Below are 27,927 nucleotides of genomic sequence, written 5' to 3'. Positions count from 1 at the left end.
TACCTGATGCAAGGTAAATGCTATGTAAACAGTTGTCAAGCTTTTGGAACTGTCTGGAATTATTTTTTCTGAACATTTCAATCCACAGTTGGTTGAATCTGTGGATGTGGTTATAGTCTATGGAGAAAGTCTAAAACAGAAGAGGGAAGAGCCCTTACATGTCCAGTTATTGCTGACTCTCCCCATGGAAGGAAGAATTGCCACCAGTTGAGAACCACTAGTCGGAAAGGTTTGTGCCTGATTCTAATGGAAACAACAGCTTTGTAATGTTGAGTGTTGACTGTAAAGGCCTGTTTCATAGACTGGAGAACTCTTGGCTCTCTCTGGGTGTGAGAAGCCACTAGGAACTTCTTTCTTGCTGTGTTCAGTGTATTCCCTGCTGAGCGCCTGGGACAGTGGCTTCAGGGTCAGAGATGTTGATGAGTAGTTGTTATCAAAGGAAGCTTGACTTGGAGCCCCACTTTGCCTCCTTACTTGTGGCCTTGGGCGAGGCATGTGTGAAAAGCGATTTATAGACTGGCATGTGCCCCACAGATACTGGGGAGGGCCTCTTCTAGCGTGGGGTTAGCAGGCTGCTGCCTCAGGAGACTGCCAGGAGGCATCTCGTTTGGGCATTTGCTTTCTTGGTTTGCCTTTAATCTGCTGGTGCCCATTCATTCATTCCTTCTTTGAATGGATATTCGCTGGGTACCTACTGTCTTCTGGGCTTTGTGCCAGGGGCTGGGACACAGCAGTGAGTGCAATGGACCGAGGCCCTCGCCTCATCTGACCAAGTCTCTAGGGGAGATGTTAATCCATGAGTAATGCGAATTTCAGATGGGGTTCAGTGCTCTGATGAAAACAAACAGGTGAAGGTAGGGGAGGGCATAACTTCTGACCGGGCAGTCAGGGCCAGCCTCTTAGAGGAGGCGACCTTGAGCTGAGACCTGAGGGAGGAGGCGGGGAAAGGGAATCCCAGGCAGAGGGAACAGCACGTCTAAGTGCTGGTTTGTGTGGAGGACAGAAAGGTCTGGGGTCGTTGAGATTCATGCCCAGGAGATGAGCGTTTGAGGGCAGGCCAGACCACGGAGGGCCTCAGGGGCCACAGCGAGAGGTTTGGATTTGATTCGTGGAGGGAAGGGAAGCTGCTGGCAGGTAGAAGGTTGCCGTTTGGGGGGTGTGTTGGCCAGGCTGGCAAGTACAGTTAATAATCATAACAATAATCCCTCCCCCTTAATGAGCACCTTTGGAAGGCAGAGACTATCATCTCCGAATCAAGGCTGTGAGACCAGGCTGAGGAGCGAGGCAGTGATCTGTCTCGGGTCACAGAGCTCAAGGCCCAGGGGATGAGCTGTTGGAGGCATGTGTGTGAGAGAATGATCTAGATTCAATTCATAAACAGAATGGAGCATTTATCTTGGGCCTTTCACTCCGTGTATCTGATGAGACGCCAGAAAATTGCTTTCCCTCCAGACCCGCTGATCTGACTGCTTCCTGGACACCTCTGCGTGGTCACCCTGCAGGAATGCCAGACTCAACCGGTGCTAAAATGCTCTCATACCCGACCCTTCTCTATTCCTATCTCCCCTCCCCTACCTGTCCTGAGGAATTTGGGGTGTGGCCTTAGGCGAGTGACTTCATGTCTGTGACCTCAGTTTCCCCATCTGTAAAATGGGGCTAATAGCAGTGCTTCAGGTTTAAATGAAGTGATATATGAAAGTGCGTATAGCAAGGTCAGTCACATGGCAGGCGCTCCCTAGCGTAACTGTCAGCTTCATCATCTTCCTCTGTCCAGGGTTGTGGAAATGTCTTAGTCTCTGCATCTGGGACGTGCCAACCCTTCTTTAATATCTTCTCACCACTTCCGGGTCGAGGCCATCTGCTCAGGCCCCACAGTGAGCCTCGTCAGGGACGCTGGCCCGGGCCCTCCGGACACCCTGCTGCGTGTGGGGTGCGGGAGGTCGACTGTAGCCTCGTTCGTACCAGCAGGCGGCCGGAAGCAACCTGAATGTCTGTTAATAAGAGCCAGTCACACAAGGGGGTACTGGGCAGCTGGGGATGGGAGTAGGAGGGGGGGACCTTTTCCTGTCTGTATGTTTATGCTTTGGGATTCTTCTCGCCTTTGCCATATGCATGTATTTACTTTAAAAAAAAACTAAGGGGAAAACAAAGATGAAGGGATGCAGTTCAGGCCCTAGCAATGACCCTAGAAGCTAATATAAAACAGTGGGGATTAAGACATAGGAAGCTTCTAGTCCCGGTCAGGGGCGCGTCTCCCACCATTTGGAGGCGTAATTGTCCTTGTGCACCCTTCTGGGCTTTGAGTGGAGGAGGACGCGCAGCTGTGCTGAGATTTTCTTGCCTCTGGACCTGCGGCCACGCCGTAACCTCCGCCTGGAATGTCCCACCCCTCCCTCTGGTGCCTTCTGAAATCTGACCAGCGTTTGGAGGCTCTGACAAGCTCTCTTCTCCCTGCAGCCATAGGGTTTCTCTCTTCCTCTGAGCACTGGAGCCACACCTGGTCCCTTGCAGTTGCTGTTTATTCCATGTTCCTTTCAGGTGCTTTTGTGTATTCCCCACCCCCCACCTCAAGTCCAAGTCTCCGGCTGGTAAGGACTGATGTCTCTGGCTTGTCTGTACCCCGGCTGCGCCTGGGCTGACTTTGCTTAGAGTACGTAAGCCCTTAATAACATTTTCTAATGTCGCCTTTGTGCAGTCTAGCCCCGCGCCCTGCACATAAGATGCTCACCATATATTTGTGGAACTGCATGAATATCCCAGAATGAAATGGAGATCATATACTGCCTGGGTTTTTTGTTTGTTTTTAAAATTTATTTATTTCATTTATTATTTTTGGCTGCGTTGGGTCTTTGTTGCTACTCTTCGTTGCGCTGCACAGGCTTCTCATTGCAGTGCCTTCTCTTGTTGCGGAGCACAGGCTCTAGGTATGTGGGTTCAGTAGTTGTGGCTCGCAGGCTCTAGAGCGCAGGCTCAGTAGTTGTGGCGCACGGGCTTAGTTGCTCCATGGTATGTGGGATCTTCCAGGACCAGGGCTCGAACCTGTGTCCCCTGCATTGGCAGGCGGATTCTTAACCACTGTGCCACCAGGGAAGCCCACTGCCTGGGTTTTAAATGATTGAAAACTATTCATCATAAAACCACAACAATAATACGTCTTTTTAATAATAATAGCAGCTAATACTTAGATGTCATTTATTGCATACCAGGCACTCTTCTAAGACATCATTATTTTAACGTATTTAATCTTCACAACAGCCCCAGGAGGCAAGGACTATAATTATTCCCATTTTATAAATGAGGAACCTAGTCCAGAGAGGTTCAGTAACTGGCCCAAGGTCACACAGCGAGTGAGTAAGTATGTAGATGTTCCTTATCTAGGTTTTTGGGGAGGAAAGATGCCATGCATTTCTTTGGGAGTTCAGGAGTACAAATCCAAAAAAACTCTGGAGCAGCTGCTTGCAAGGTGTGACAGCATATAAAACCTAGGGAGATGACCTGTGTCCTGGTCCTAGAATCAGGCCTCACGACAGCTTTGGAAGCAAGGGCTGTGAGCTTTTCAAAAGGCCTGAAGAAAAGTTTGAGAGACCTAGGGGGCTGGAGTGGAGGAATAAACTCCATCCGAAAAGAGAAGCACAGAATTGAAGTGACAAATGTTCAGTGAACTGCCTGTAAACATAAGATGTCAGCCAGTCACCTTCAACCTTTGCAGCAATATTTAAATTGTATTTATTGTGAGCAGTGGGGGCATTTTACTCGCTCGGCATCGTAGGGCCAGCCTGGAGTTTTCAAAAGTAACAGTGCCGGGGCCCTCGAATGTCCTGCTGGTTCTCTGTGGGGTGGCAGTCAGGGGGGCACAGGGAACAGCGCGGGGAGGCTCCAGCGGGCCCCTGGTCTGCCCCTCGATGCCACGCTCTCCTGGCCTCAGACTGCCCAGTGGACTTGAGTCCCAGAGGCAGAGTCCGAAGACCAGGCCGGGGCAGGCCTTCAAAAATGTGCTGGCTGCTGGGCCCACCAGAAAATCCATTTCTTGCTTCCAGCCGGCAGCCCTGCCCAGCCCCGGGCCATCCTGGGGTTGTTGTGACAGCAAAACGAAGTGCCATGGAAACGCCTGTGCAACCCCGGGCTGCCTGGAGAGCAGGGCAGCTGCTCTCAGCTGGGACGGGGCAGCTTCCATCTGCCCTCCTCCCATTCCCCTTGGTATCCTGTTGTGCTTGGCCTGGGCTGGCTTTGGACTCAGAAGCGCTTCTTTTGCAGGGAGACCCGCGAGCTCGCTCCCCCTTTTCACGCCAAGAGGCAGCCCAGCTGGCTCTCACGCCCCGATTCCGGCTGCCGCCTTCCAGCCCCCTGTTCCTCCCGAAGGTGCGTCCCTGTGGGCCCAGCTGGCGGCCGGGGACGCCCGGGAGTGAGCATCTCAGCTGGCCCGGGGCTTCCCTCTGTAAACAGCGCAGTGTTTGCATCCCAGGCCTGGTCAGGGCTCTCCCGGCCAGTGGGGCCTCCCTCCCGCTGTGGTTCCAGGCATGTCTGGGGGCAGAAAACAGAAACCAGCCCTGTGTTTTCCAGGCTGCCAGGCTTCTGAGAAGTTCATGCCTCAGCCCAGAAATTCCCTGCTTCCGCTCACCCCCGGCCCCTTTCAGAGAAGAGGGTACCTGCTCCCCACAAGCTGGCTTCCTGTCTCTTCCGATGAAGGGCAAGTTTCTGGGAAGGTCTTTGGCCCCATTCGCAGTGGCCCTATCTCTCTGGTCACGGGACCCTCTCCCACCCCAGTCCCGCAGCTGTTTGATGTCAGAGCACAGGTCATGGGGACCCTGCCGTGGGCTCTTGCCACCTGACTGTGGCCAGGATCACCCTGGAAAGAGTTTCCTAAGTTCAAACTCTAGATCACAGCCCTGGGGCAACTGCTGTCCTGAGGGAGCTGCTAGGCGTTTGGGGTTCCCTCTGTGGGGCTGGTGTTGGGGGCTGGCAGGAAGGAAAGCAATCCATTGAAAGTAATTCCTGCTGAAATAGGAGTGACTGATAAGGTTAGGGCCCCCTCCTGTGGGTGCCTCCAATTCCCACGGGGGCTCATTCATGCTGATGGGTCTCAGGGAGAAATGGGCTGGGATGTTTTCATGCAGAGGTTGCCATCTCTAGTTTCTGTGTCGGAAGGTTTGGCATCCTAACCCAAAGTCTTGCAATTTAGTCAGTTCTACTCCACACTTTTGCTGAGGACCTACCTACTATGTGCCAGGCAGAGAACAAGTCAAAGGGCATTGATTTGCTAACTCGCACCGTGGTTTGTAATATGGCCACGTGGAGAGAGAGAGAGAGAGAGAGAGAGAGAGAGAGAGAGAGAGAGTGTGTGTGTGTGTGTGTGTGTGTGTGTGTGTGTGTGTGTGTGTGTTTGCGTGCACGTGCCCAAAATCAGGCATGCAAAGGAACAGCCCAAGAGCTTGATCATTTTAGGTCTGAACAAAAAGCTTCTGTCTTTACCATTAAACCAACGTTTCTTGGCGAGGCAGGAAGGCAGGGTAGAGTGGTTTCGAGTTTGCGCCCTGGAATCCCGCCTGCATTTAAATCCTGGCTCGGCCACCTGCTGGCTGTGTCACTCTGAGCAAGTCCCTTCAGCTCTCTGAGTCTTGGTTTACTGGACTGCAAAATGGGGATAATAATAATACCACCTACTCAGGGGGCCTTGTGAACACCGAATGGTTAATGCATGTAGATTTCTTAGACCAGAACCTGGCACAGAGCAAGTGCTCAGAACGTGCCAGCCTCCTGCACGATTTCTTTTTTTTTTTCCTGAATGAATCAAACCGTTTCTTTCCGATTTGCGCCATAGGAATTATCCAAAGCTCCTTCTCCCCACCATCGATACCAAGACAGACCATCTTGTGGATCCCATTCAGCTGTGTGGTGAATCCCCACGCAGCACGATTTCTTGACACCTGAGGCCAGCCAGGTCAATTGGCAGGTGCTGGGTGAATGAGGGGCGGTCCCTGCCCTGTGGATCTTACAGTCTCACGGGGAAGAAGGATAATAAATACAACAGAGAAACGTATTTCAGATGGTGAGACATGCTATGAAGGAGAGAAACAGGTGCTGTGAAAGGAGACCCTGGACAGGGTCTCTCAGAGGAGGTGACCTTCTCCTGCCCCAAGTGTGCCAGAAGGCCCCCTCCCCCAGTCCCCACGGGCACCCTGCTGTTGTTCCCCAGCCGAGTTCATGTGTGGTAGGCACAAGGTAGTCTGTCTCAGTTTGTCTACCTTCCCTCCATTTCCTTCCCCACCTCCTTCCTTCCTTCCTTCTCCCTCCCTCCCTCCTTCTCTCTCCGTTTCTTCCTTCTTTCCTTCCCTCCTTTCTTTAACTGCCAAATGACTTTCATTAAATATACATAAGATAGGGCTTCCCTGGTGGCGCAGTGGTTGAGAGTCCGCCTGCTGATGCAGGGGACACAGGTTCGTGCCCCGGTCCGGGAAGATCCCACATACTGCGGAGTGGCTGGGCCCGTGAGCCATGGCCGCTGAGCCTGCGCGTCTGGAGCCTGTGCTCCACAACGGGAGAGGCCACAACAGTGAGAGGCCGGTGTACCACAAAAAAAAAAAAAATATATATATATATATATATATACACACATAAGATATAAAAAATGATAACAATACAAATACCGTGTGCCTACCCCGAGTTTAAAGAAAAAGAATATAACCATTACCTTTGCACTCTTGTGCCTTCTAAAATCATTTTTTATTTGCAAATCTTTCGGTTATGTTTCTCTACAAGAGCACTCGTCAAAAATTTTTCTCTGATTTTCATTCTCACAGTGAAACTAATTCTTTTTTGGGGTCTAACTTTTTTAAATTGAAGTACAGTTCATTTACAATATTGTATTAGTTTCAGGTATATGACAAAGTGATTTAATTACACATATGTGTGTGTGTGTGTGTGTGTGTATATATATGACACACAGATCTATATATATTCCTTATTTAGATTCTTTTCCATTATAGGTTATTGCAAGATAGTGAATAATATAGGTCCCTGTGCTATACAGTAAACCCTTATTGTTTATCTACTTTATATATAGTAGTGTGTTAAAATAATTCTTTAATATCAAACTCAATGCTCAAATTTCCAGCTGCCTCATAAATGCCCTAATTTTTTCCCCACGGCTCGTCTTGACTCTGGATCCAAGGCAGGCCCACACGGTGTGGTTGTTTGAAATGTACTTTCCATTTCTTTCATCTGTGCAGGCCCCCTTTATCTTTTTCCCCTCTGCCATCTTTGCGTTGAAGAAGCCAGGTGGTTTGCATGTAGGCTGGGTGTTGCTGGTTGCAGCCCCAAGGTGCCATCAGTCGTTGCTTTGTCCTCAGCATTTCCCGTAAATCAGTAGTGAGATGAGTGGCTGGATCAGATTGAGTTTGATGTTTTGAGTGAGGCTCCCTCATACGTGGTGTGTTCCTCCAGCAGAGGTGTCTGGGGTCTGTCTCTGTTCAGCAGTGTTCACAGCCATGATGTTCCACGCCTGGACTGAGCATGGAATTTTGAGTGTATTTTCTTCCCTCCCACCTTAGACTAGTTGCTATCCTCAATTTTGTGTTTGTCACTCTCCTTTTTTTAAAAAAATAGTTTTACCACTTGTTTGATTCTCTAAACAACACACTGCGTTTTCCATGCTCGTGAACTTTACATAAATGCAGTCATTCTGTAGTAGTTTTCCGCAACTTGCTTCTTCCTTCAACATTACGTTCTTGGCATTCATAGGGTGTCATTTTTGTAGCTGTAATTCTTTCCTTTTCTCTGCCGTGTAATAGTCCATCGTAGAGCTCATTTATCCTTTCTGCTGATGGTGGACATTTGGTCATTTCCAGGTTTTTTTCCCTATGCTGGTACAAACAGTGCTTTCCAAAATGTTCTTTCTCTGCACACAGAGGTGTTTCTGTCGGGTTGTACTTACAAGTAGAACTGCTTGGTCATTGGGCGTACACATCTGCCACATCAGTAGACAATACCAAATTGTCTTCCAAAGCGGTTGTGCCAGTTTATACTCCCATCAGCAACACAGAAGTAAGTACATGGCTCTACGTCCTCCCAACGTTTGATACTGTAAGATTGCTGAAGTGTTTGCAAAACTCCTGTGGTTGAGATGGTATCTTTCAATGAACAGAAACTTTTAATGTCGTTAAATTTATTTTTGGAAAGGTTAATGAGCTTTTTGAATGTCATTTGGGACGGTGCTACCGAAAATGTGTCATTGGACTGGCAACAGGCGTGTCACGTGGAAGCTTGTTAGAAATGCAGATTCTCAGGCCCCGCCCACCCAGAGCTGCTGAATCAGAAACACTAGGGTTGGGCCCAGCAACCTGAGCTTTTACGAGCCCTCCAGTGATTCCTCAAGTCTGAAGAACTGGTTTAGGAAATCCCTTTCTACCCCTATGTCATAAAGAGAGCTTCTCCTGTATCATCTTCCAAACATGTTACAGTTTTATCTTTCACACTTAAGTTTGTTTTTGTGTCCAGTATGAAGTGAATTTCTAATTTCATCGTTTTCTGTGTGGATAAGTAGTGGCCCCCGACCATCTATTGAGAAGTCTGTCCTCTCCCCACGGGCCTGTAATCCATCCATGTTGTAAATATCGTTTCCATGTAAGGGCAGGCCCCTTCCTGCTCTCTCGGCTTTGTTCCATAGGAGAGTTTGTCCCCAGTTCTTAATTACAGCCGCTTTGTAGATATTCTGGACTGCTGGCAGGTTTAGTCCCCAGCTTGTTGTTCCCCAGAAGTGTCTTTTTGCTTTTCTGCAGACACGTTGGAGAGTCAGCCTGTCAGGCTCCACAACATGGCATTGAATCTTTGTGTCAACTTTAGATTGTGGAATCCTTGGCTCAAATGGGGGAAAGTGGACATTGTACAGTACTGAGTGTTTGTGGGGTCCTTCTAAAACCTGCTCAAGGTCATCTTTTATAACAGAAGTAAAGCTAGAGCCGCTTCTCACAGGGGCTTGCTGTCATTCTGGCCACCAGCCCTGCGGCATGGGCTAGGCTGCATCTCACAAGCCCATCATGGTGGTCCCTAAACCCACCGCCCCCCTCGAAGCTTAGTGGCCTCAGTGGATGCATCCTCAGGGTTGAGATGACAGAGGGCTATAGTTGGAAAGGCTGACCCACCCCTCTCTAAGTGTCTCCAGTTCCCTGAGGATATGCTACTCTTAAAACCTGCCTCCTGCTAAGGTCTTTTCATGGGCAATTTCTAGCCACATCCCAGTTGGCGTATGAAATGGGCGCAGGATAGAGATGTTCACAAATGGAGAAACAGTTTCTCCTCCTTGAAGTTGGACTGAGTGGAAAACAAAGGTTGAGGGTTCCAGATTCCACAGTCTTGTCTTAAGCCCATTTGCGGCATGGTTTAATACGCCAGCTGTGTACCACCCTCGGTGCTAGGTGCTCTGTGGGTGGTGTGGGCCTTGTGGAACTTTGGAGCCAGGATTTCACTAGTCAGATAAGGAGCCAGGCAGGGGACAGCATGATCCAAAACTCAGAAGTCCTGGCTTCTCCCTTATGACAGCAAAGCATGATTTCTCTTGGAATCTGCTCTACTGAGACGGATGTTACAATACCCCACATTTGGCCATGATGAGGTCAACACTGGGGACACTGAAGGGAACACAAAGGCTCAAAGTTCCTGCCCTCTTTGAGCTCACAGTCTAAACATAAACGATAACACCAGCTAGAATAAGTGCTATGGAAAAAGGTAAAGCAGGGTGGAGGGGAATAGAGAGTGGTGTGTGGCATAGGGGGCCTGCTGTTCCATAAGGGAAGCATCCCAGAGGAGGTGACATTTGAGCAGAGATCTTGCTGATAGAACCTTGCAAATATCTAAGGAAAGAGCACCCTGGGTAGAGGGAATAGCAAGTGCAAAGGCCCTGGGGTGGAAGTATACTTGGCGCATGCAAAGTGTAGAAGGAAGGCTGGGGGGACTAGAGGAGAGTGAGGAAGAGAAATGCATACTCTTTGATCTCAAAGGAATGGCCTTTCCCAAGGCCAAGTGGGGTCCCTGGGTCCCAGCAGTGGGTTGGTGCTGGCTGGTGAGTCCATCCAAATGCAATCTTGACTAGTGTCCAGCTGCGGATAGTTGCAGATAGAGGCAGCCACTCACCTCTGTCACCTTCTGGGATAACCTGGATTTCCCATTAGCTAGGCCCCTGACTGTGGAGGCTAAGATGGTTATACTTTCTTTGGAGAGAGGGTGACTTATATGCCATCAGAGCCCAAAGCCAGAATCAGATTGACACCATGGGAAGGCTTGGTTTCCTTAGATCTAGAAACCCAGCTTGCTGGTGGTTTTGTGAGGCGTGAGCTTCAACTTTCCTCTTCTGCAGGAGAATACTGCCAGCTGAAGCGCGCTGGGGTGGCCCCAGTCACAACCGGGAAGCTGCCGTCTCTCTCTGAACCCCGGGCCTTGGCTCTACTTTAAGTCTTAGGAAAATCTAGCACCATCTCACCTTTTAGATATGTACCGCGGGCGTGGCATCGTGGTCCCAAAGGGGCCAAGTCACTCTTTGCTTCTTAAATCTCATCCCCCAGATTAACTACAGCAAACATATATGTTAGCTCACCCCCATTTTTCCTTGAATACTATATGGGTGACTTCTACTGGGTAACCCTGATAAAAGTTGGGGTCTCCCACGGACCAGTCTTTGTTCAGAGTTGCACTCAAAGAAGCAAATTCTGACTGCCAGATGATAATTACAAAAGAATTCCCATCTTCAATAGCTTGAGCCAGACTGGGTAGGTTTGAATCCTGGCTCTGTGACTTAGTAGCTGTATGAGCTGGGTATGTTCCTTAATCGCTCTGTGCCTCAGTTTCACCATCTGTAAAATGGGGACAGTTAGTACCTACTCCGTGGGATTACTGTGAGGATTAAATATATGTGAAGTGCTTTGTAGAAAGTGCTATATAAATTAATAAAATAATGGTAATTATTATTCTACTATATGTATCAGGATATCTCATCTATAACTAATAAAACAGCTGGCCAGCAACCTTCCTACTAGAGTTTCAGACCAGCTCCTGGAGACTGTCAAAAACCAGACTCAACTGGGCAAATTCTGGTTAAATCCAGATCAATTCGGAGTTTGTGTTTCATTCATTCATTCATTCAACCATCTCTCCAGGAAAATTAACTGAGTACCTACTATGTGCTGGGCTCTGTCCTGGGTGCTGGGGTCATGGCAGTGAATGAGAGAAGAGGTCCCTGCCCTCATGGGGTGATGACAACCCCACGAGGGGTTGACGCTTCCACGTCTTGAGCTTCAAGATACAGGGTCCTTATAGCCTGAGCCATGCTAACTGCCCGCCCCAAAACCAGGATCCAGCACCATGGTAACCATGTGCAAGGGAAAGGCGGGGTTCACCCTGATGCAGCTAATGCTGAGCTTCTGTGAACACTGGTTTGTGCCCACAGAACTGTCGGTGGCCATAAATGAGATGACATATGTGAAAGCTGGGGTCCTGCATAGAAGGTGCCACTAAGTGTTGCTTCGTCAGCCCGTGCACACGTGGTCCTTTAGAAAGTGTGGAGATGAATGTGGCCACCTGCCCACCCCCTCCCCCCAAGGTCTTTCCAAATGGCCAGGCTCCCCTGTCAATGCCTGGGGAGCAGCTCAGGCACCGCGCTCTCTCGGCCTTGATGGAGTCGTGTTGCACGTGGATTTAGAGTTCTGCATTGTGAAGTCTGATTTGAGTGGAGGGTGGGCCTGAGGGTGGATGCTGGCATGAAGGCCCCAAGAAGCTGTGCTGGGAGGTGGGGCCTGTCTCATGTTGCTGGACCAGAGCAGGATGAGTGCATCTCCCTGGAGGCTGGCTCAGGGCAGGGGACCTCCTCCCACCCCTCAGGGCTTGGCATCTTCTTGGCTGTAGCTGATCTGCCCTCCTCCCAGTTAGCACCTAGGCTTCTTACTCGAAACGGGAGCCTCAGAACTGCCATGTTTACTCATCCTGAGAGCTGAGGACCGTTTGGGACGAGGTGCGGCATTTTTCTCGTAAGCCCCAAGGTCTTGCTGGTAAGATGTCGGTGGCTGGGGGCTGTGCGGGCCTGCTGCCAGGGCTGGCTTCCGGAGGCCTCTGGTTTGCAGAACGTTGGTGACTCAGAGGCTGTTGTGTGTGTCACTAGCCCAGTGCAGCCAGCGCACCGTGTGGGGTGGCCTGGGAGGGGGCCCCCCCTTGGCAGGATGTAAAAATGCACCTCTAGGAGCCGGGCTGACCTCAGACCCACCCACTCTGAAAATTCAGAAATAGCTTCCAAGGTGAAGGTGCTTTGTTGAGAGAAGGTGGCCTGGTCACCAGTCAATTCAGTGTGTTAACCACATGTTCTCTGTGGGGTGGACTAATAAGGTACTAACAATGTTAGTAGGAACAGCTGCTAACATGGGTTTTTTTTTTGTTAACTTGGCATCGTTCCAACCGTATGCATTGCCCGACGTCCTTCTGGGATGCACATTATTATTCCCATTTTACAGATGAGGAAACTGAGGCCCAAGAAGTGAAACGATTGACTCACATTCCGTTAGTGAATGTGGGGTACTTACAACGTGTCGGACGCTGTTTACAGCACCTGTCATGTGTCTACTCAATGGATTCCCTCTGAAGTTGTTAAGAACCGTCATTGCCCGTTTTTGGCACGGCAGGTTCAGAGGGGGTCAGGGCTTGCCTCAAATCCATGGCAGGGCATGGCAGGCTGGACATGGACCCCAGCAGTCTGGCTCCCACCTGTGTGTTTCCCTGTGGCTCTGCCTTGGTGTGAGCCCCTCACCGCTGTGCTCAGCCCCTGCACTGGGCCATCTGTGGCCACCACCCTCAGACACGTACCACCTTACCAGACACAGAAAGGCTGAATCCGTGAGGTCAGTGGAGGGCAGGGAAGGGAGAAGGGGCTGTTGGCCAGAGGATCCCGGGCAGCAGTTGAGGCTGGATGGCGGCAGAGAAGTGGGATTTGGATGCAAGGGGGGCTTTGCCGGCACAGAGCCACATGGCACGAAGGTGTGTGTGTTTAGGGGTGTGGAGGACACTGGGGCCACAGCAGCTCCTGCTCCTTGTTCAAACCCTGCCTCGGAGTGTGGCCTTGGGCAAATCACTGAACCTCAGCTGCTTCGCCAGCAGATGCCTGCCCCGTGAGCACGCCTTGAGATATTAGAGAGGAACGGTCTTGGGTAGAGCAGCGCTTACAGGACTGTCTTCGCTCAGGCCGCCATAACGGAATTCCACTGACTGGGTGGCTTAAACAGCAGAAGTTATCCTCTCATAGTTCTGGAGGCCAGAAGCCTGAAATCAGGGTGCCCATATGATCGGGTGCTGGTGAGCCTGCATGCCTTCTCTCTGGGCCCAGTGAGTGAGCAAACAAGCTCTCTGGTCTTTCTTCTTACAGGGCACTGATCCCATCCTGAGGGCCCCATCCTCGTGGTCTCATCTAACCCAAATCACCTCCCAAAGGCCCACCTCCAAATACCATCACACTGGGGGTTAGGGCTTCAACATGGCAATTTGCGGGACACAGTTCAGTCCACAGCAAGGACTGTACAGGTGAAGGTTTGATCGAGGGGAGTGTGTCAGGAGTTAGGGTTCTGTCTGCATGTCCTGGGAGAGTTAAGGTATCTTAGGGACACCTGGTGTAATGTCACACACACACACATAGTCCTTGCTGGTCACTCCAGGCAGCCTTTGAATTGGCCATCTGTGCCAGGCCTGGACCTGTGAATCTCACTTAGAGAAATTTCGCACTGGGTCTGGTCCTGGCTTGGACCTGGTGGAATTTCTTTCCAGGCAGCTAGTGACTTCTTGGGCCTGGAAGGGGGTGGGCTGTGGAGCCCAGGGGTCCCAGGTTTATCTCACTGTCACTCAGGCACTTGGCCCTGCACCATCGTCCTCTGTCTCCCTCTGCAGGCTGGTGCGGGTGGGCTATCAGGTGGGTCCTGTAGTTAGGGCTTGCCGAGTGCACGTGGGGACGGCCTGCAGGTCAGTCAGTTCTCACACCAGACTGGGCTGAGGGAGTTGAGAGGGAGACAGGACAAAATGCATAAGACTGATGGCAGCGTGAAGTGGGTCAGGCTGCCTCCTTACGGCACGTGGGCTTATGTCGGGCTTTGGAAACATGTGGATGTATGTACGGGTACCCTTCTTGATTGTGGGGAGGGGGGTGGTGGTGCCGTGCTGTGAGCTGGTCGTGACACATGGGAGGACATAGAATGATCTGGAAGGTGAATTTATGGAAGGATAAGGTGCAGACTAGGCTAGAAGATTCCATAAATATCCCACGAATCTGTTGCAAGCAGCAGGGGCTGTGCTGGTTTTCGAAGGAAAGTTCACTTGAGGCAGGCCTGGGATTTTGGACCTCTTCTCAAAGGCCTCGGGGAACTTCTGTGAGATTCTGTGACATGAGGAAGGTAGCTCAGGATGGAGATGTTTCTTCCTGCTCCACGCTCCCCCCCTTAACCCACCTGGCGTGTCTGAGCCGCCTTCAGTTCTCTCTGCCGCATACGCAAGGCTAAGGAAACGCAAATGTCTCCACAAAAATGTCTGGTTAATTCCGCCAACCTCCAAAGAGAAAGATGGCTTCCCAAACAATTAGGTATTTATTTTCTCATCTCATTTGTGGTTGCAGGCTGAGCTGAACTGTGGCTTTGGGTCACTGTTTCTTTCCCGAATCTCAACTGGCCGTAGTAACAAGTGCCTTTCTTTTTGCTTCTGTTTTAGTTCTGAAAGGCAGCAGCCCATGTTGCAGTGCTTGCTTTGTGGCTGCCGCCTCTCAGCAGAGCTTTGGGGCCGAGGCTGTGAGGAAGCTTCAGGAGGACCAGGGGGCAAGCCGTGGTTTGTTTAGAATGCTTTCCTGTCTGTGGTTGCTGCCTTAGAAGCCATGTGGTTGCTTGATAGGAGAGGTGCCTCTTGGCTGCATGTAGTCGGAAGAAATTCTGCTGAATCGGAGAAAAGGACCGGGCAGAGCAGCTCAGCTCAACTCAGGTCTGAGTTCATACAGTTGTCTCGTCCTCCCTCGCAGGGCAGCTTAGCTTAGAGAATGTCTGAGTTGTTTCTCCCTAGCTTGTAAAGTTGACGCGTAATCATGGAAAAAGCGGAGGATGGAGAAGATGGTAGCGCGTTCTACACAGGTTGGGAGGGACCCTGGTGTTTTCATTAAAGAACCATTAAACTGAACGTACCCTAGAGCAGTCTAACCCCTGCGATGCAGATGCACACAGGTTTTCTCCTCTGATGCCATCCATTTAGAGATGTGCCTGTGCTCTCAGGAGGGTGGAAGCTAGTTGTAGAATTTGTCAGGGTGACAAATTGAGTATTTTCGTATTTTATCTGTTGACACCTTGCACTTTCATGTTAATTATTCGTGTTGATTAATCAGTGAACCATTTCCAATCCATATCCTAAGTCATCACCTAACCCATGAGACTAGCAGGACAATTCACTGATTTATGCGAGGACTGTAAAAATGTACCATCACTATATAGGTCTTCAGTGGTAGTCTCATAAAAGACCACAACAATGGGGCAGTGATTCTGGGACCAGAGGCCTCTCTCCCTGTCTTTGGGCGTGTTTCTAGGTGTCACCTAGGTAACATATCCTAAGTCGAGATGCTGCCTTCTCCCTCGATGTCTACCTCCATGTTACTAACAGCTGATCAACGGAACAGACGACTTCTTTAAACATGTAGGGAAATAGCATTGTATTCTTGGTTAGTGGAAGAGGATTGGATTGGACTGGTCTGTCTCCTTCCACATCTTCTCTCTCATTCTTCCATCTTCTCTATGGGTCCGTATTGCAGAGTAAGTAAACATCTGTCTGTGAATAAGCCAGCTACATCATCTCCTTCAATCCTGAGAGCAGTCTCTCCAGGAGGTATTCTGATCCGTTTTGTGGGAAAACTGAGGCTCAGAGAGAGGTCGTGAGACTTACACGGGTGTATTGACAGCGCTTTTGTGTCGAGCCCTTCTGAGGCAAAACTGCATCTTAACTCAGCCCCCAGGGGAGCTTGATGACCTTACACATGTGGAAGCCCTGACCTGGGACTAGCACCCACCGAGCTGGGGCCGTTCCTGGAAGGATCACTCCATCTTTCTCTGCCTCAGTAACTTGACCTGAGAAATGGGCATCGTAGCCCCAACCCCCAGAGATGGCTGTGAGGATTAAATAGGGCACGTGAACAGCACCCTACAGAGCAGGGCGGCTCGGGGTGGGGTAAAGGTCTTAGTTGAATTTAAAACAGGTCCTTCCTCGGGCTCCTGGTACCTGCCTCCCACCAGGAAATAGACGATTAAAGTGTCTGCTTCATGACTAAACAGGAAACTGCACCTCAGAAGTCTGCAGACAAACCTATCAGTTTGAGGCTTTATAAATTCTCTGAACTCTTGACAAGGGAGCAGGCGTGGGCTTCCCAGGGAACGGCCCCTACTATTAAAAGCCGGGTGCCTGGGGTTCGGCCTCGATTCAAAGGTGCCGTTCCAAGGGTGTGACCTTGGACACGTCCATGGCACCTGGTCCCCCCCAAGTGCTACCTGCATGCGTACAGAGGGATACAGTGCAAACATCTTGACTATTTTAGCGCCTTGGAACTGTTTTTTCCAGTGCAGTGAGGTGATACTTGGAACTATTTTTTCCAGTGCAGTGAGGTGACAGAGGCTCTTAGTTTCTGGATGTTATTTTGAGGGTAAATCCAGAAGCATTTGCATATGGAGGGGATGTGGGCTGTGACCAAGATTGACCTGAACCACCGGAAATGGGGAGTGTCTGTTTCCTATGATGGGACGAGTGGAGCAGGGCGGCGATGATTGTGGCCATCAGGAGATGGGTTTGGACCGTGTTAAGTGTGAGATGCCCGACCGGTAGTTCGATATCTAAGTCTGAAGTTCAGGGGTGAGGTCCAGGCTGAAAACATTAATTATTTGGCCACTGTCAGGATAGAGGCTTTTTTTTTTAAGGCCCTGAGGGAGTGGTCAGACAAGCCTCTGCTCTTGGGTTTAGAACCAGCCAGTGTGGAGTAGAGACAGGCAAGTGTGATGAGGGAGCTGCCTTCGGGCCACGGGCACCTGGCTTTGCCAGTGGGCCTTTTTGCTTCAAGAGATGGCCTGAAATGCATGGTCCAGACTGTGTTCAGAGCCACTACTGAGGAGGTGGTTATTTTGTCCTGGGCGGCAGCAGCCCGTGACGAACGCCATCCAGTCCCAATCAAACCAGCCCTATTGGAGCCCAACATGTAGGAGTCTAGGCCTGCAACTGAAGAACTGCAGAAAAGATCTCATTATTGGGTGTTCTCTGCCTTGAAGATGAGAGTTCAGAGAGCTCATGACTTTTGAGACTATTCTGGTTTACCTAAGGATGCAAGTATAGCGACATCTAGCAAAAGGTGGGATTACTCCCTGAAAGAAATTAATCCCAGAAAATATTTCTATCTCAAGCACTCAGAATGGACTCTGGCCTTCTAATTTGGCCATTGAAAAGGAATTGAGAAAAGAAAAGGGATTATTTAAAATTGAAGAGAAAATGAATGCCTGTAAAATATATAGCTCCTGTCTCCTTTCTAAGCACCTTCAGTGCTCTGACTGGGCAGGGGCTATAAAAATAGTAACTTGCCAACCAGAGAAAAACAGGAAGAAAGTGTACAGTCTTATGAATTTGCATGCCCACTGAGGTTGTATCACTCGTAAGAAGGAAGCAGGGGTCAAATGAGGGAGAATTCCATTTGAGTAGCTCCATCATGAAATTCTGATTTTCTGATGTGCTCTGCCACAGATGCCAGTGTTATTTTATCTCCTTGGTTGGCCGTGATTTGAAACTGCATGATATGCCAGCAACTGAGCCATTTTGTCTTGCTTTAAAAAAAAAAAAAAAAAAACCCAAACCACCATAATCTTGCTGATGAACTTTGATTTCAGAGATCCCTATTTCTTTGTACAAAGGCCCTCATCTCAGTGATTAGTACCCTGGTTTGGGGTTAATTCTGGCACAAATGTTAAGACGATATAGAATTGGGGCTTAAACTACAGCCAGAGGGTTGAGTTCTATCCTGGGTTCTCAGCGGCCCTGGGTGAAGAGCTACTCATTAAATGATGATATTAGCATGAGTTGGAAGCATAAGAGTTCGAAGGTGATTTTTTTTTTTTCTTCTCAAAAATGGTTTTGCAAATCTTTTTCAGAGCTGATAGACACACACCTTAGCTGGATACAAAACATATTATGAAACAGAATGACTGTGATCTTTGATCCAAGAAATCAAAGTTAAAGGTAATATCTTCTGCCTTTTTCCTTTTGTTTTCCAGCTGTGTGTTTCCTTAACTTGAATTTTTTTTTGTTTTTTTGAGTAAGAGAAAACTTTACAACCTGAAGGCCCTTTCTCATTTTCCAACATTTCCTACTCTTAAGGGCTAGACCCCACCGCTCTGTGAGGGGGAACCCCCAGGGGACATACCTGAGATTCTCGGTTGGGGAGGGGTGTAGGGGTGGCGATGAGGCTCTGGGGATCTGCATGCTCTCCCAGTGGCCCCATCACCCTCTTCCAGGGAGAAGGCAGCAGCGCCAGGTTCCAGCCTTCGGCAGCTCTGCTCCTGCCCTGAGCCAGCTCCCTTTTGGTTTTGTACACTTTGCTTGGTGTTTTCCAGTTAAGGAAGGCTCTCCGTCAACGGCAGGGCATTGGGGAATGAGAGAGGGGGCAGGTGGGTCAGGAACCTCTGGAAGTGCCCTGTGCTTAGGTAATTTCCAGTCTTGATCTCATCAACTCAAAGCTCCACCACCGCCCCCCCAACCCCCAGGGGCCTTCTTGTGCCCTTTGGAAGGGGTTAACCATCCCCTTGCCCCGCACTTTCTGGATGTGAAACCAGGCTCTGGACCTGGGCTAGAGCTGGGTGTGGTTTTCCCACTGAGCTCAGTGGGGCCCCTGGCCTTAGCTGTAGATCCCCTCTATCGACTTTGGGTCTTGGGCCTGCGCAGAACTGTGCAGGGAGCCGGAGGCTCGGGGTAGAGAGGCCACGTGGGACAGTGAGGATGTCGCTTTACCTTTCTGTGCCTCAGCTGTTTAGATGCCGCTGCTGTTATTTAATTCTCTGCACAATGATTGGAATCAGGTAGCACGTGGTGAGCGCTTGCCAGGAACCATCCAGCATCGGTATTGCTGGCTTACGTGCCTCCTGCTGTCCCGCTGGGCCTTGGCTCTCGGATTGTCTGTCTGTTGGTGAAAGTGGGTTTGCTGCATCATAGGCCACAGCCCGAGTCCTCTGCAGCATCGCAATGACGGCTCACTCTGAAAACCCAGTTAGAACAACCATCAGCTTTCACGTCCATTAGCACACACAGCGGAGGGAGCTGACGTCCCAAACCTGCTTTCCCAGAGGGTGGGGCCTGCGGGGAAGTACCCAAACTTCCCAACAGCAGCATGAACCTTAGCAGGGGGAGGGTTTCCCTGGCACATTCTCCACCAGTGACTCTCAGACACCATCAACAGGCAACAGTAACACTCAGCGAAACTTGGCTGGATACCCACCCGGAGCCAGAGTCCCTCCCGAGAACTTTGCATCCGGCGAATCGGGGTGACAAAAATGCAGCTGAAATATCAGCGCTGAGACTCAGCCACTTCGTCAAAGGGCCTTTTTAGTGTGCTTCTTCCCTCCCCGATGTTAGGACTTGGCAACGCTCTGACCTTGCAGGGGCCTGTGAACTCTGGCAAGCTGGCTCTGATCTGCCTGGCCTCAGAGGGGATTTACCATCCTGTAACGCTTCAGACCCCACCCACAGCTTTGGGCTACAGGCCTATCAAGGCGTTTTTGTCCTTTTCACTGAGCCGCTGAAGCCTGGCCCTTCTAGAAAGCTCTTCTTCCGTTCCCAAGTGCCTCCAGAGCGTGTGGGGATGGCTGGGAGGGGAGAAAAGGCTGGGGAGTCGCTTAGCAAGTGAGAGCATGGTGATACCCAAGTCACCGGGGACGCCGAGGCCAATGGCCACCTTTCCTTCTTAGCTCCTTCCCACGTGCTTGTGGGGAAGACAGGCCTGGTGCTCAGGGCACAGAGTTCACTCTTGGCCTTCAGAGTAGCTTTCCCTGAGAGCGGTTAGGACAGAATGTAGAAGCATCCAGAGAGCACTTCACATGCTTTCTGGTTCAGCCACCCTTGTGTCTAGCCACCTCTTGCCCCGGCACAGGTCCCAGGACTGACCGGGGCAAGGTAGCGCAGGAGAAGGGCGGCGGGTGGGACTTGCGCCTGTGTTAACTCTCAGATTCTTTCTTTTGGCCTCCAGAACACTGCCTTCCTGGTTCAGGAGCGACTCTCTGGCCGACCCCAGGCTCTCGAGGGCCCTCACACAGTCTAACCAGACTTCAGAAAACAAGCTTGAGGTTTGGGAGAGAAATAAGATGGGGCCTGTCCTCTCTTTCCTGTTGCTTCTTTCTCAAGGGATTAAGTTCCAAAGTCAGCAGTTATAGAAAGTTCCCTGGAAAGTCTTAAATTGCATCTCAAGTCTATCTGTGTGGCCTTCTGTGTGTAACCCTGAGTGGCCATTCTTCTGCAAACTGAACTTTGGGGACCTCCGAGCTCAGCTAAAAAAGTCAGCACGCAGGTGTCCGGGCCCGCAAGTGAACCAGAAAATTCCTGGGGCAGAGTGGGATGCCAGCAGAAATCAGTTTTAAGAAATTTACCACAAACAACCCAGAGTTGTTGGATGAACAATAATAGTAAAAGGCACTGGCTTCCCCGGATTGCCGTCCCCGAAAAGTAGGGGAAGAAAACACACTTTGCTATCTTTTTCTTCTTTGCCATTGGCGTATATACTAGAGACTGGCAAATCTCAGGCCAAATGTGGCCCCTGGCCCGTTTCGTTAAACAAAGTTTTATTGGCACACAGCCATACCCATTTGCTCACATATTGTCTGTGACTGCTTTCATGTTTAAAAAAAAAAAAAGCAGAGTTGAGTAAAGGGCTATATAGCTCACAGGGCTGAAAATATTTTTATCTGGCCCTTTATAGAAAAAGTTTATTGACCCCTGGTATATTCTCTCTTTATGTCTGTAGCCATTTTTATTAGACGTTATTGATTTGTAACACCTCTTTATATATGGATGACCTTTGTCATACTGAATATACTACAGATTTCTTTTTTGGAGTTTTAAAGAAAAATGTATAATTTTTATACACTTACATGCATCTGTCTTTTCTTTCTTTCTTTCTGGTTTCAGCCTTAGGTGTCAGGCTTAGAAATCACGCTGAGGCTGTAGCCATGTTCAACATCTGTGTTTTCATCACGGTGTCTCTCTGTAAGGGTAACAAAAGGTCGGGGGTGCTTGTGGCAGACTGAACACCACTGGCCTCAATTCTGTTCCAAGAAAGTGATGCTCAGTGACCACCTTAACCACTCAGCACACAGCCTTGTCTGCTCATTAACTTCGCAGAGGCTGCTCTGGCCTTTTCCTGACACACAAAAGATGCTGAGGATTCCGGGGCCCCAGCAGAAAGGTGATGGCTAGCAAACCTCATAGCACCATCTCTTTACCTATATGGTGGAGCCATATAATGTACAGGTTAATAAAATGGGGCTATAGATTCAAATCCTGATCCCTCCCCTTCACCTGCTGTGCCAAGTGACTGCCCGTCTCTCTTTCTCCATCTATAAAACGAGGATGAATGTATTACTGGGTTTGGTGTGAGAAGTACTCAGTGCTTGGTTCAGCACCTGGCACATTTTTATCCCTGAAAAAATGTGAATGGCTTATATTCTTTTGTGGAGAAAAAGCTCCAGGCAAACAACAGACCGAAAACCCCTTTGTCAATTGGATAACAGAAAAATCAGCTTCCCTAAACTAAGGGACCTAGGCTGACAGTGTGGGGTCCTCGTGGTGGGCTAAGATGCATGCATTAGGCACCTGCTGTATGCACGCTGCTATGCATGGTACAGTGGGCATACAACCAACTCAAATAACATGGCACAGGGGGGCAAGCGAAGCATTTTGAGAACTCAGTGTTTGCTTCTGGAGGGAGTCAGGACCCCATGTAGGAATGTGAGAAGGCTTCTGGGAAAAAGGTGATACTCAGGAAAGGGGGCAGGAGGGAAGGCAGGATTTGGACAGGAGAGGAACCATTTGGAGAACTGCCCATGGCCCGATGTGGGAAGAGGTGGGAGAAGAGGTGCAGAAATTGGCGTAGGATAGATGCTCAAAACATTTATCGGATGAATGAAATACTGATGGCAGTGACCTAGAAGGGCGGGTTTCAACACTCAGACCTGAGAGTCAGACCTGGGGCCAAATCCCAGAGCAGACAGTGTGACCTGAGGCCACTTAGTCCCTTGCTAAGCTTCTGCTTTCTCAGTAATACATGTTATTGAGAGCTTCCTCTGTACCAAGGCTCTCTTCAAAAGCCAGGGATACGGTGGGGGAACAAGAAAACTAAAGCACTAGAACAGTGAACTGCCAGGAACCGGTATATGAAGGCGATTAGGAGACCAAGCACAACTGGGTGGCGGCACGTGGCACTGCCGACTGTCCCCAGAGCCTGGGGCCGAGGAGACTGAGCAGAGCCTCGAAAGAAGTGAGGGAGAAAAGCATTAGAAGAGGCGAGGGGACCTGCAAGGGCAGAGGCTTGGAGGCATGAGTGCAGCCTGGGGAGCACGTAGAACGGAAGCCAGTGTGGTTCGCTGCAGGGGGGGAGGGGGAAGGGGGAGGGCAGTAGGAGGCGAGGTCACAGCGGGAACCAGATCGGGGCAAGACAAGCCCAGAGCAGGGTTTTTGGATAAAGGAGACCTTAAGCACGGAGGGGGCCAGAGTGAGGAGACTAAAGGTGTGACGGAGAGGAGGTGGCAGGGCTGCTGAGCGGGCAGACCACCTTTCCTTCCCAGGGAGAGGTTCCATGGTGACGTCGGGAAGTTGATTCAAAGAAAGGGCAGCACGATGCCCCCTTTTCCCTTCCACCCAAAGACGCGAGGCTGCAGAGGCGGGACCTCTTGAGTCGGGGTGAAGTGATTGGGCAGAGACCCTTTCGGGGAACTTAGAGCCCACGTTTGCAGACCCATGTGGCTGCACTGCTGTGGCCGCCCCCCAGCTGGCGCTTCTGCCCTAGAGCTTTCTCCCTGTCTACAGCCAGGGGCACGAGCTCTGAGGTTTCAGAAAGAAAAGGTTCCTCTCCCCCAGGGAGGTTGCAGTGGGCGCGAGTGGGCCTCGCTTTGGGGCGCGACTGGGCGGCCGGCCGCCTCCGTACCCCGACCGCGAGGGGGTCCGATGCAGAGCGTTCCCCGAGTTTTCTAGATTCGACTGTGGCTTTCAGAAAGCCAGAGTGGTTTCCATCCAAAGGGAGGGGGAAGCTAGACCGTCTCCCACCCAGCCCCTAACCTGGCCCCGAGCTCCGAGAAGGGAAACGACCCTTTGGCGAGGGCGGTGGTGCTAGTGGCTCTGCCCAGCAGTTATTTTTAGAAAGCCGAGGCCGTGGAACGTTTCCATTGAGGATTGACTCCTCTCGTTTCCTAGGTTGAGAAAACAGGAAACCCTTCAGAATCCGGGCTTTGAAAAGCTTCGCGTGAAGCCGCACCGACCCCGCCTCCCCCCTGGCCACGTGCTTTCACTCCTGCCTGGCTGTCCTCACTGAGGGCCCCCCGGGCCGCCCAGCCCTGCACACTTCCCAGCGGCCGGGGCTGCAGAGGCGAGGGGTCCTGCTTCCTCCAGCTCCGGGAGTCAGCTGGTATCTGCTACACAGTCAGGGCCCAGTTAGAGCTGGTTAGCCGAACACACGAATTCATCCCCGGAGTTCCTATCAGTGGATCCACTCCCACACTTTGCAGCCGGTTGTTACTCTGATACATACATTCTCATCCATTAACATCCAGAGATACTGTGTCATGTGCTCGTACATATATACATATGCACGTACCAGTCTCTGAACCAACATCTGCTCTACGCCGGGGACTGTGATAATTTTCTCACTGTGTCATCTCATCTAAGCTCCTCAACAACTGTAGAAGGAAGGTCATATTTTCATACACAGTTTACAGATGGGGAAACTGAGGCACAGAGCAGTTACATCACTAGGGCGAGATTCAGCACGCAAGGAAGCAGCAGAGGTGGGATTCCAGCCCCGGCCACCCGGCTCTAGAACCTGAACTCTCGAGTGCCCCTTGCACCTGCTTTCAGCACACATCTGAAGAACAGTGAGCGACGCCTGATTGGTTTCTGCCACAAAACAGAGCCCGCTGGTGTAAAGCACTAGGTTTAGAGTCCAACACAAAGCGTGGGGTATCACTACCCATCACACAACTGACAGCTACACGACACTGGTTACCTGGCCTCCTGCTAGGAGCTTGTATATACATCAATGCCCAGCATCCTCACAGCAGCCCCAAAAGGGACACATGATGACGATTCTCACTCTACAAATGAGAGAGCCGAGGCACAGAGGGGTGAGGTCACACGGCCCGTTTAGTGAGGGAGCCAGGAGTCAGACCAGCACATTCAGCCCCAGAGCAGTGTGTTTTTGCTCTCTGCTTATTCTGGGAGTTGCAGACTCATCCAAGCAGGGGTTTTCCAGGGAAAAGCACCCCGGACCTAGGCGAGCTCAGGGTGGAGGGAGTCTGAGCCCATCGACAGTTCACCCTCACTGTTCATCTTCCACCTCTGTAACCTGAGGATGAGGCTGAGATGAGAAAACAGAGGCGGCGGCTGTGGGAGGAACTTAGTGCAAGCACCAGGAGAGCGGGAGGTTCATCTCCCTTTTATGGGACCCCAGAGGGGTCCTGCCTCCTCTGCCGCTCCCGGACCCAGTCCACACGATCCAGCTGTGAAACCAAAAGTGCACACACACACGCTTTAGGGCAGGTGCACACCCCCGCCTGGTGTCTGGGCAGCCTTTGAAGGCAGCTTTTCCCCAAGAACATTGAAGGAAGCCTTTTGGCAAGAGCCGCTATTCTAAGAGCTTACTGCCTTGATCCCAGGACCTGGTGCCTCAGATAAGTGGCCAGAGTGGGAGAGCAGGGCTAGCTCCTGATGCCGCTGGCTGGCACTGCATTCCTGGTTCCCTGCTAAATTCCATGCAGCTTTCTGGGGCGGGGGGTGATGGAACACTCCAGAGCCCCTTGAGGACACTGGGTACTTGAGAAGACTCAGAGCGCGATCCTTCAGTAGTGAGGAGGGGTGAGGGGGGGCTGTGCTGAAAGGGATGAAGATTATGTTTACACTGATGGCTAGGCTTTGGGGTGGTCCCACCCACTCTCTTTTTAAAGGCCCCTCTTGCGAGTCGTTAAGTTTTGTGGGTCAAGGAACTGTCTTTTAGTCACGGAGTGGGTATTTTCTGGACGTTGTAATAACAGACAGAGTTTGGTATACAGTAGAGCACCTCGAGTGCATTCAATAACAAGAAGGAGAAAGTGTTCCTTAAATCATGCCCTGTGGCCCAGCTCCATTTCTGCCACAGCAATTTTTAAAAGTTACCATTTGGGCAATTTTCACTAACAAACCCATACCACAAAATAGCATCATGGGGGGTGAGGAAGAATCATGATGTGGGAAGGCATTTCTTATGTTAAAGATTGTCAGATGTATTACTGCAAAGACAAAAACATGTTTTAAAAAAACAGCCCGGTCGTATTAGGTTCTAGAAAGCTAACCTGATCCCTGTTTTGGGTGCCCTCTCACTCGCGCTTACTCTCTCTCTCTTTTCTTTCGTAGTTAATGAAATTATCAGGAAGGAGTTTTCAGGACCTCCTGCCCGAAATCAGACGTAGAAGAAAGCCATTAGCAAGACACCATCCACATTGCTAACGCCGGAGCCTCCCACCGTCCTCCCCGGTGCCCACCCCACCCGGAGGCTGAGCACGGGACCACGTACCGGCCGAAAGCTACCCCTCTATTCCGGAGCTCGCCTCCTCTCTGTGCATTCTGAGTCTTGTTCTGAATCCCAAAGAGCATCTCGATTGACTTTCAGGTGTCCCATCCAAACCTTAAGTGCCTGCTGACCCCAAATACATCCTGAACCAGACCACCCGCTGGAATGCGCCTGAGAGCTGAGAGCCTGCAGCCGGGGACTCGGGGGACGGAAGATGGGGATGCAGTTAAACCCCAGCCCTTGCCTTCACTCTTCTGGGTCACAGATACAGCTCTTGTACCTTTTGAAGGAAAGGAGCTCTCCAACAGCAACCAAAGGAACGTGACCCAGCTTACGTCACTGGGCTGAAGAAAAACAAAGAAGCTGGTCCATCTTCCCTAGGGATTGCCCGTCCACACCAGGGATGGGCCACAGCTCAAGCTTGATTTTTAAATGTTCTGCTTCTGAATCAAAAACAGTCTGGCTCATACAAGATCACCTGTTAAAGCTTCTCGGCATTATGACATGTGTACACTTTTTTCTTCTCCGCTTTCAAAAAGCTGGCCGGGGGGCGGAGGGGGGCCCTCTTGGCTAGCTGCCCTTCCCCCCTGCAGCACACGGTCACGGACAAGAGGAGGTCACCCAGGCTGCCGGGTGAGCACGCATCCGCTGCAGCCGGACAAGCTTCGCGGCTTTTTGATGTTCCCGCTTTCTTTCCTCTAACAGCCCAAGTGCTTTTCCAGAAAGTACAGTAGTTAAGAAGAATCTCAAGCATGTGCATTGAATTTTGAGAAGGAACGGCAGAAGGGCTAAAGCAACGAAAAAAAAAAAAAAAGAAGAAAAAAGTGCAGGTATTTTTGTTAAGTAGAACGGTTGCAAAGTATAGCAGCTGGCAGGCCTAAGTGCTTCGGTGGGTGGGCGCCCCCACGATCGAGGAAAAAGGCTGAATTCCCTCTCTGGCCTAGACACAAAGTGGGTACTCAAGCTCACGATTCGGCCCCGAAGTTCACTGGTTATTTTTAACTGAACCCATTGAAACCCGCCCCCCGCCCCAGTCCCCAAGACGCCTCTGCATTAGCTGCTTCATCCAGCACAAATGTGATCTGAATAGAAGCAGATCCTCTCCCACACAGCCCTTAGTTTGAATGTGCTCCGCTCAGACCACTCGCATGGAGTGTGCAGCTTAGCCCTGAGTGTCTCTCTCCTCTGGGCGCACCCACGGTCCGCCAAAGTCTTCCTCCTTTGGGGCAATTTTTGCAAACAAATAAAACCCTCCAAGTTCTTGGCAGGTGGGCTGTTAATCACACAGATGTGTTTGTTTACATTCATTGCAGACACCCCAGGACAAACTGGGGATTCCTTTTCGGCCATTTAATTGCTTCCCTGTAATCAAACACAGAGTGTAAATGTTCCTGGCACTCTTCAAAAGGCTGTACTCAGGCCTTCTGCCTAGCAGAGTTGATTGAAAAAAATCACTCTACGAAGAGAATCGTGGCAGTTAAGAGCCCACTGTGGGTTTTCTAAGTCCTGGCTTTGTCATCAAAACCTTTCTGAGAGCTGGGGCCAGGAACTCCAGACCTGTGACCCCGGCCTGGTGTGTTTGGGGCTCCAGAGAGAGGACAGAATGCAGCACATGTCTGTACCCTTTTGGTCAGGACCTAGCATTTCTTCCCTCCCACCCCACCAAGGACAGGGGACTTTTCCACCCAGCCCAAGCAGAGTTTAGCAAAATTCTTTTCAACAAACAGAATACCAGTAAGAAGTTGACCGCCATCGCAAAGCTTCTGGGATGCAAAATTCTTCCTCATTAATAAAGTGTTCCTTATCCAAGCAGCTTTACCTAAAGGACTTTCTCTCCAGCAATATTGACTTCACGGGGGAAGGGTTCAAGCATTTGGTGAGCGATTTGTTCTCACTTGACCTGGCTGGGAGCCATTTTTTGCACATGGGGGAATTTGGCCTTTCCTCAGTTATCTGAATGTTTTACCCAAGTGCCTTCCTGCTATTGTAGCAGTCGCTCAGCTGCATTGTGCATGGGGTGAAAAAGGACTAATGCGTTTTCCATCACTATTCTAACCATGTTAGTGCAAAGGGCCTCCTAGTAGTTCAGATTCCCGTGTGTATAGATGTACGTG

The 27,927-nt window shown here is 50.5% G+C and overlaps 1 protein-coding gene across 3 annotated transcripts in view; it reads left to right on the top strand.

Annotated features, from left to right (window-relative positions):
- The window catches only part of NFATC2 (nuclear factor of activated T cells 2), a gene marked incomplete at its 5' end in the record, with an annotated part of 156,240 nt that extends 129,112 nt beyond the window's left edge, over positions 1 to 27,128 (top strand). For all 3 annotated transcript variants that reach the window (XM_082669737.1, XM_082669736.1, XM_082669738.1), the window contains one exon: positions 25,657 to 27,128. In XM_082669737.1, coding sequence (XP_082525863.1) covers positions 25,657 to 25,712 — 56 coding nt within the window. In that variant the 3' untranslated portion in view covers positions 25,713 to 27,128. The remainder of the gene's footprint in view (positions 1 to 25,656) is intronic.
- Between the last annotated feature and the right edge of the window lie 799 nt (positions 27,129 to 27,927).

The sequence above is a fragment of the Grampus griseus genome (assembly GCF_964374135.1).
Source record: "Grampus griseus genome assembly, chromosome: 14".
Classification (NCBI taxonomy): Eukaryota; Metazoa; Chordata; class Mammalia; order Artiodactyla; family Delphinidae; genus Grampus; species Grampus griseus.
This window is presented reverse-complemented; position numbering and strand designations above follow the sequence as displayed.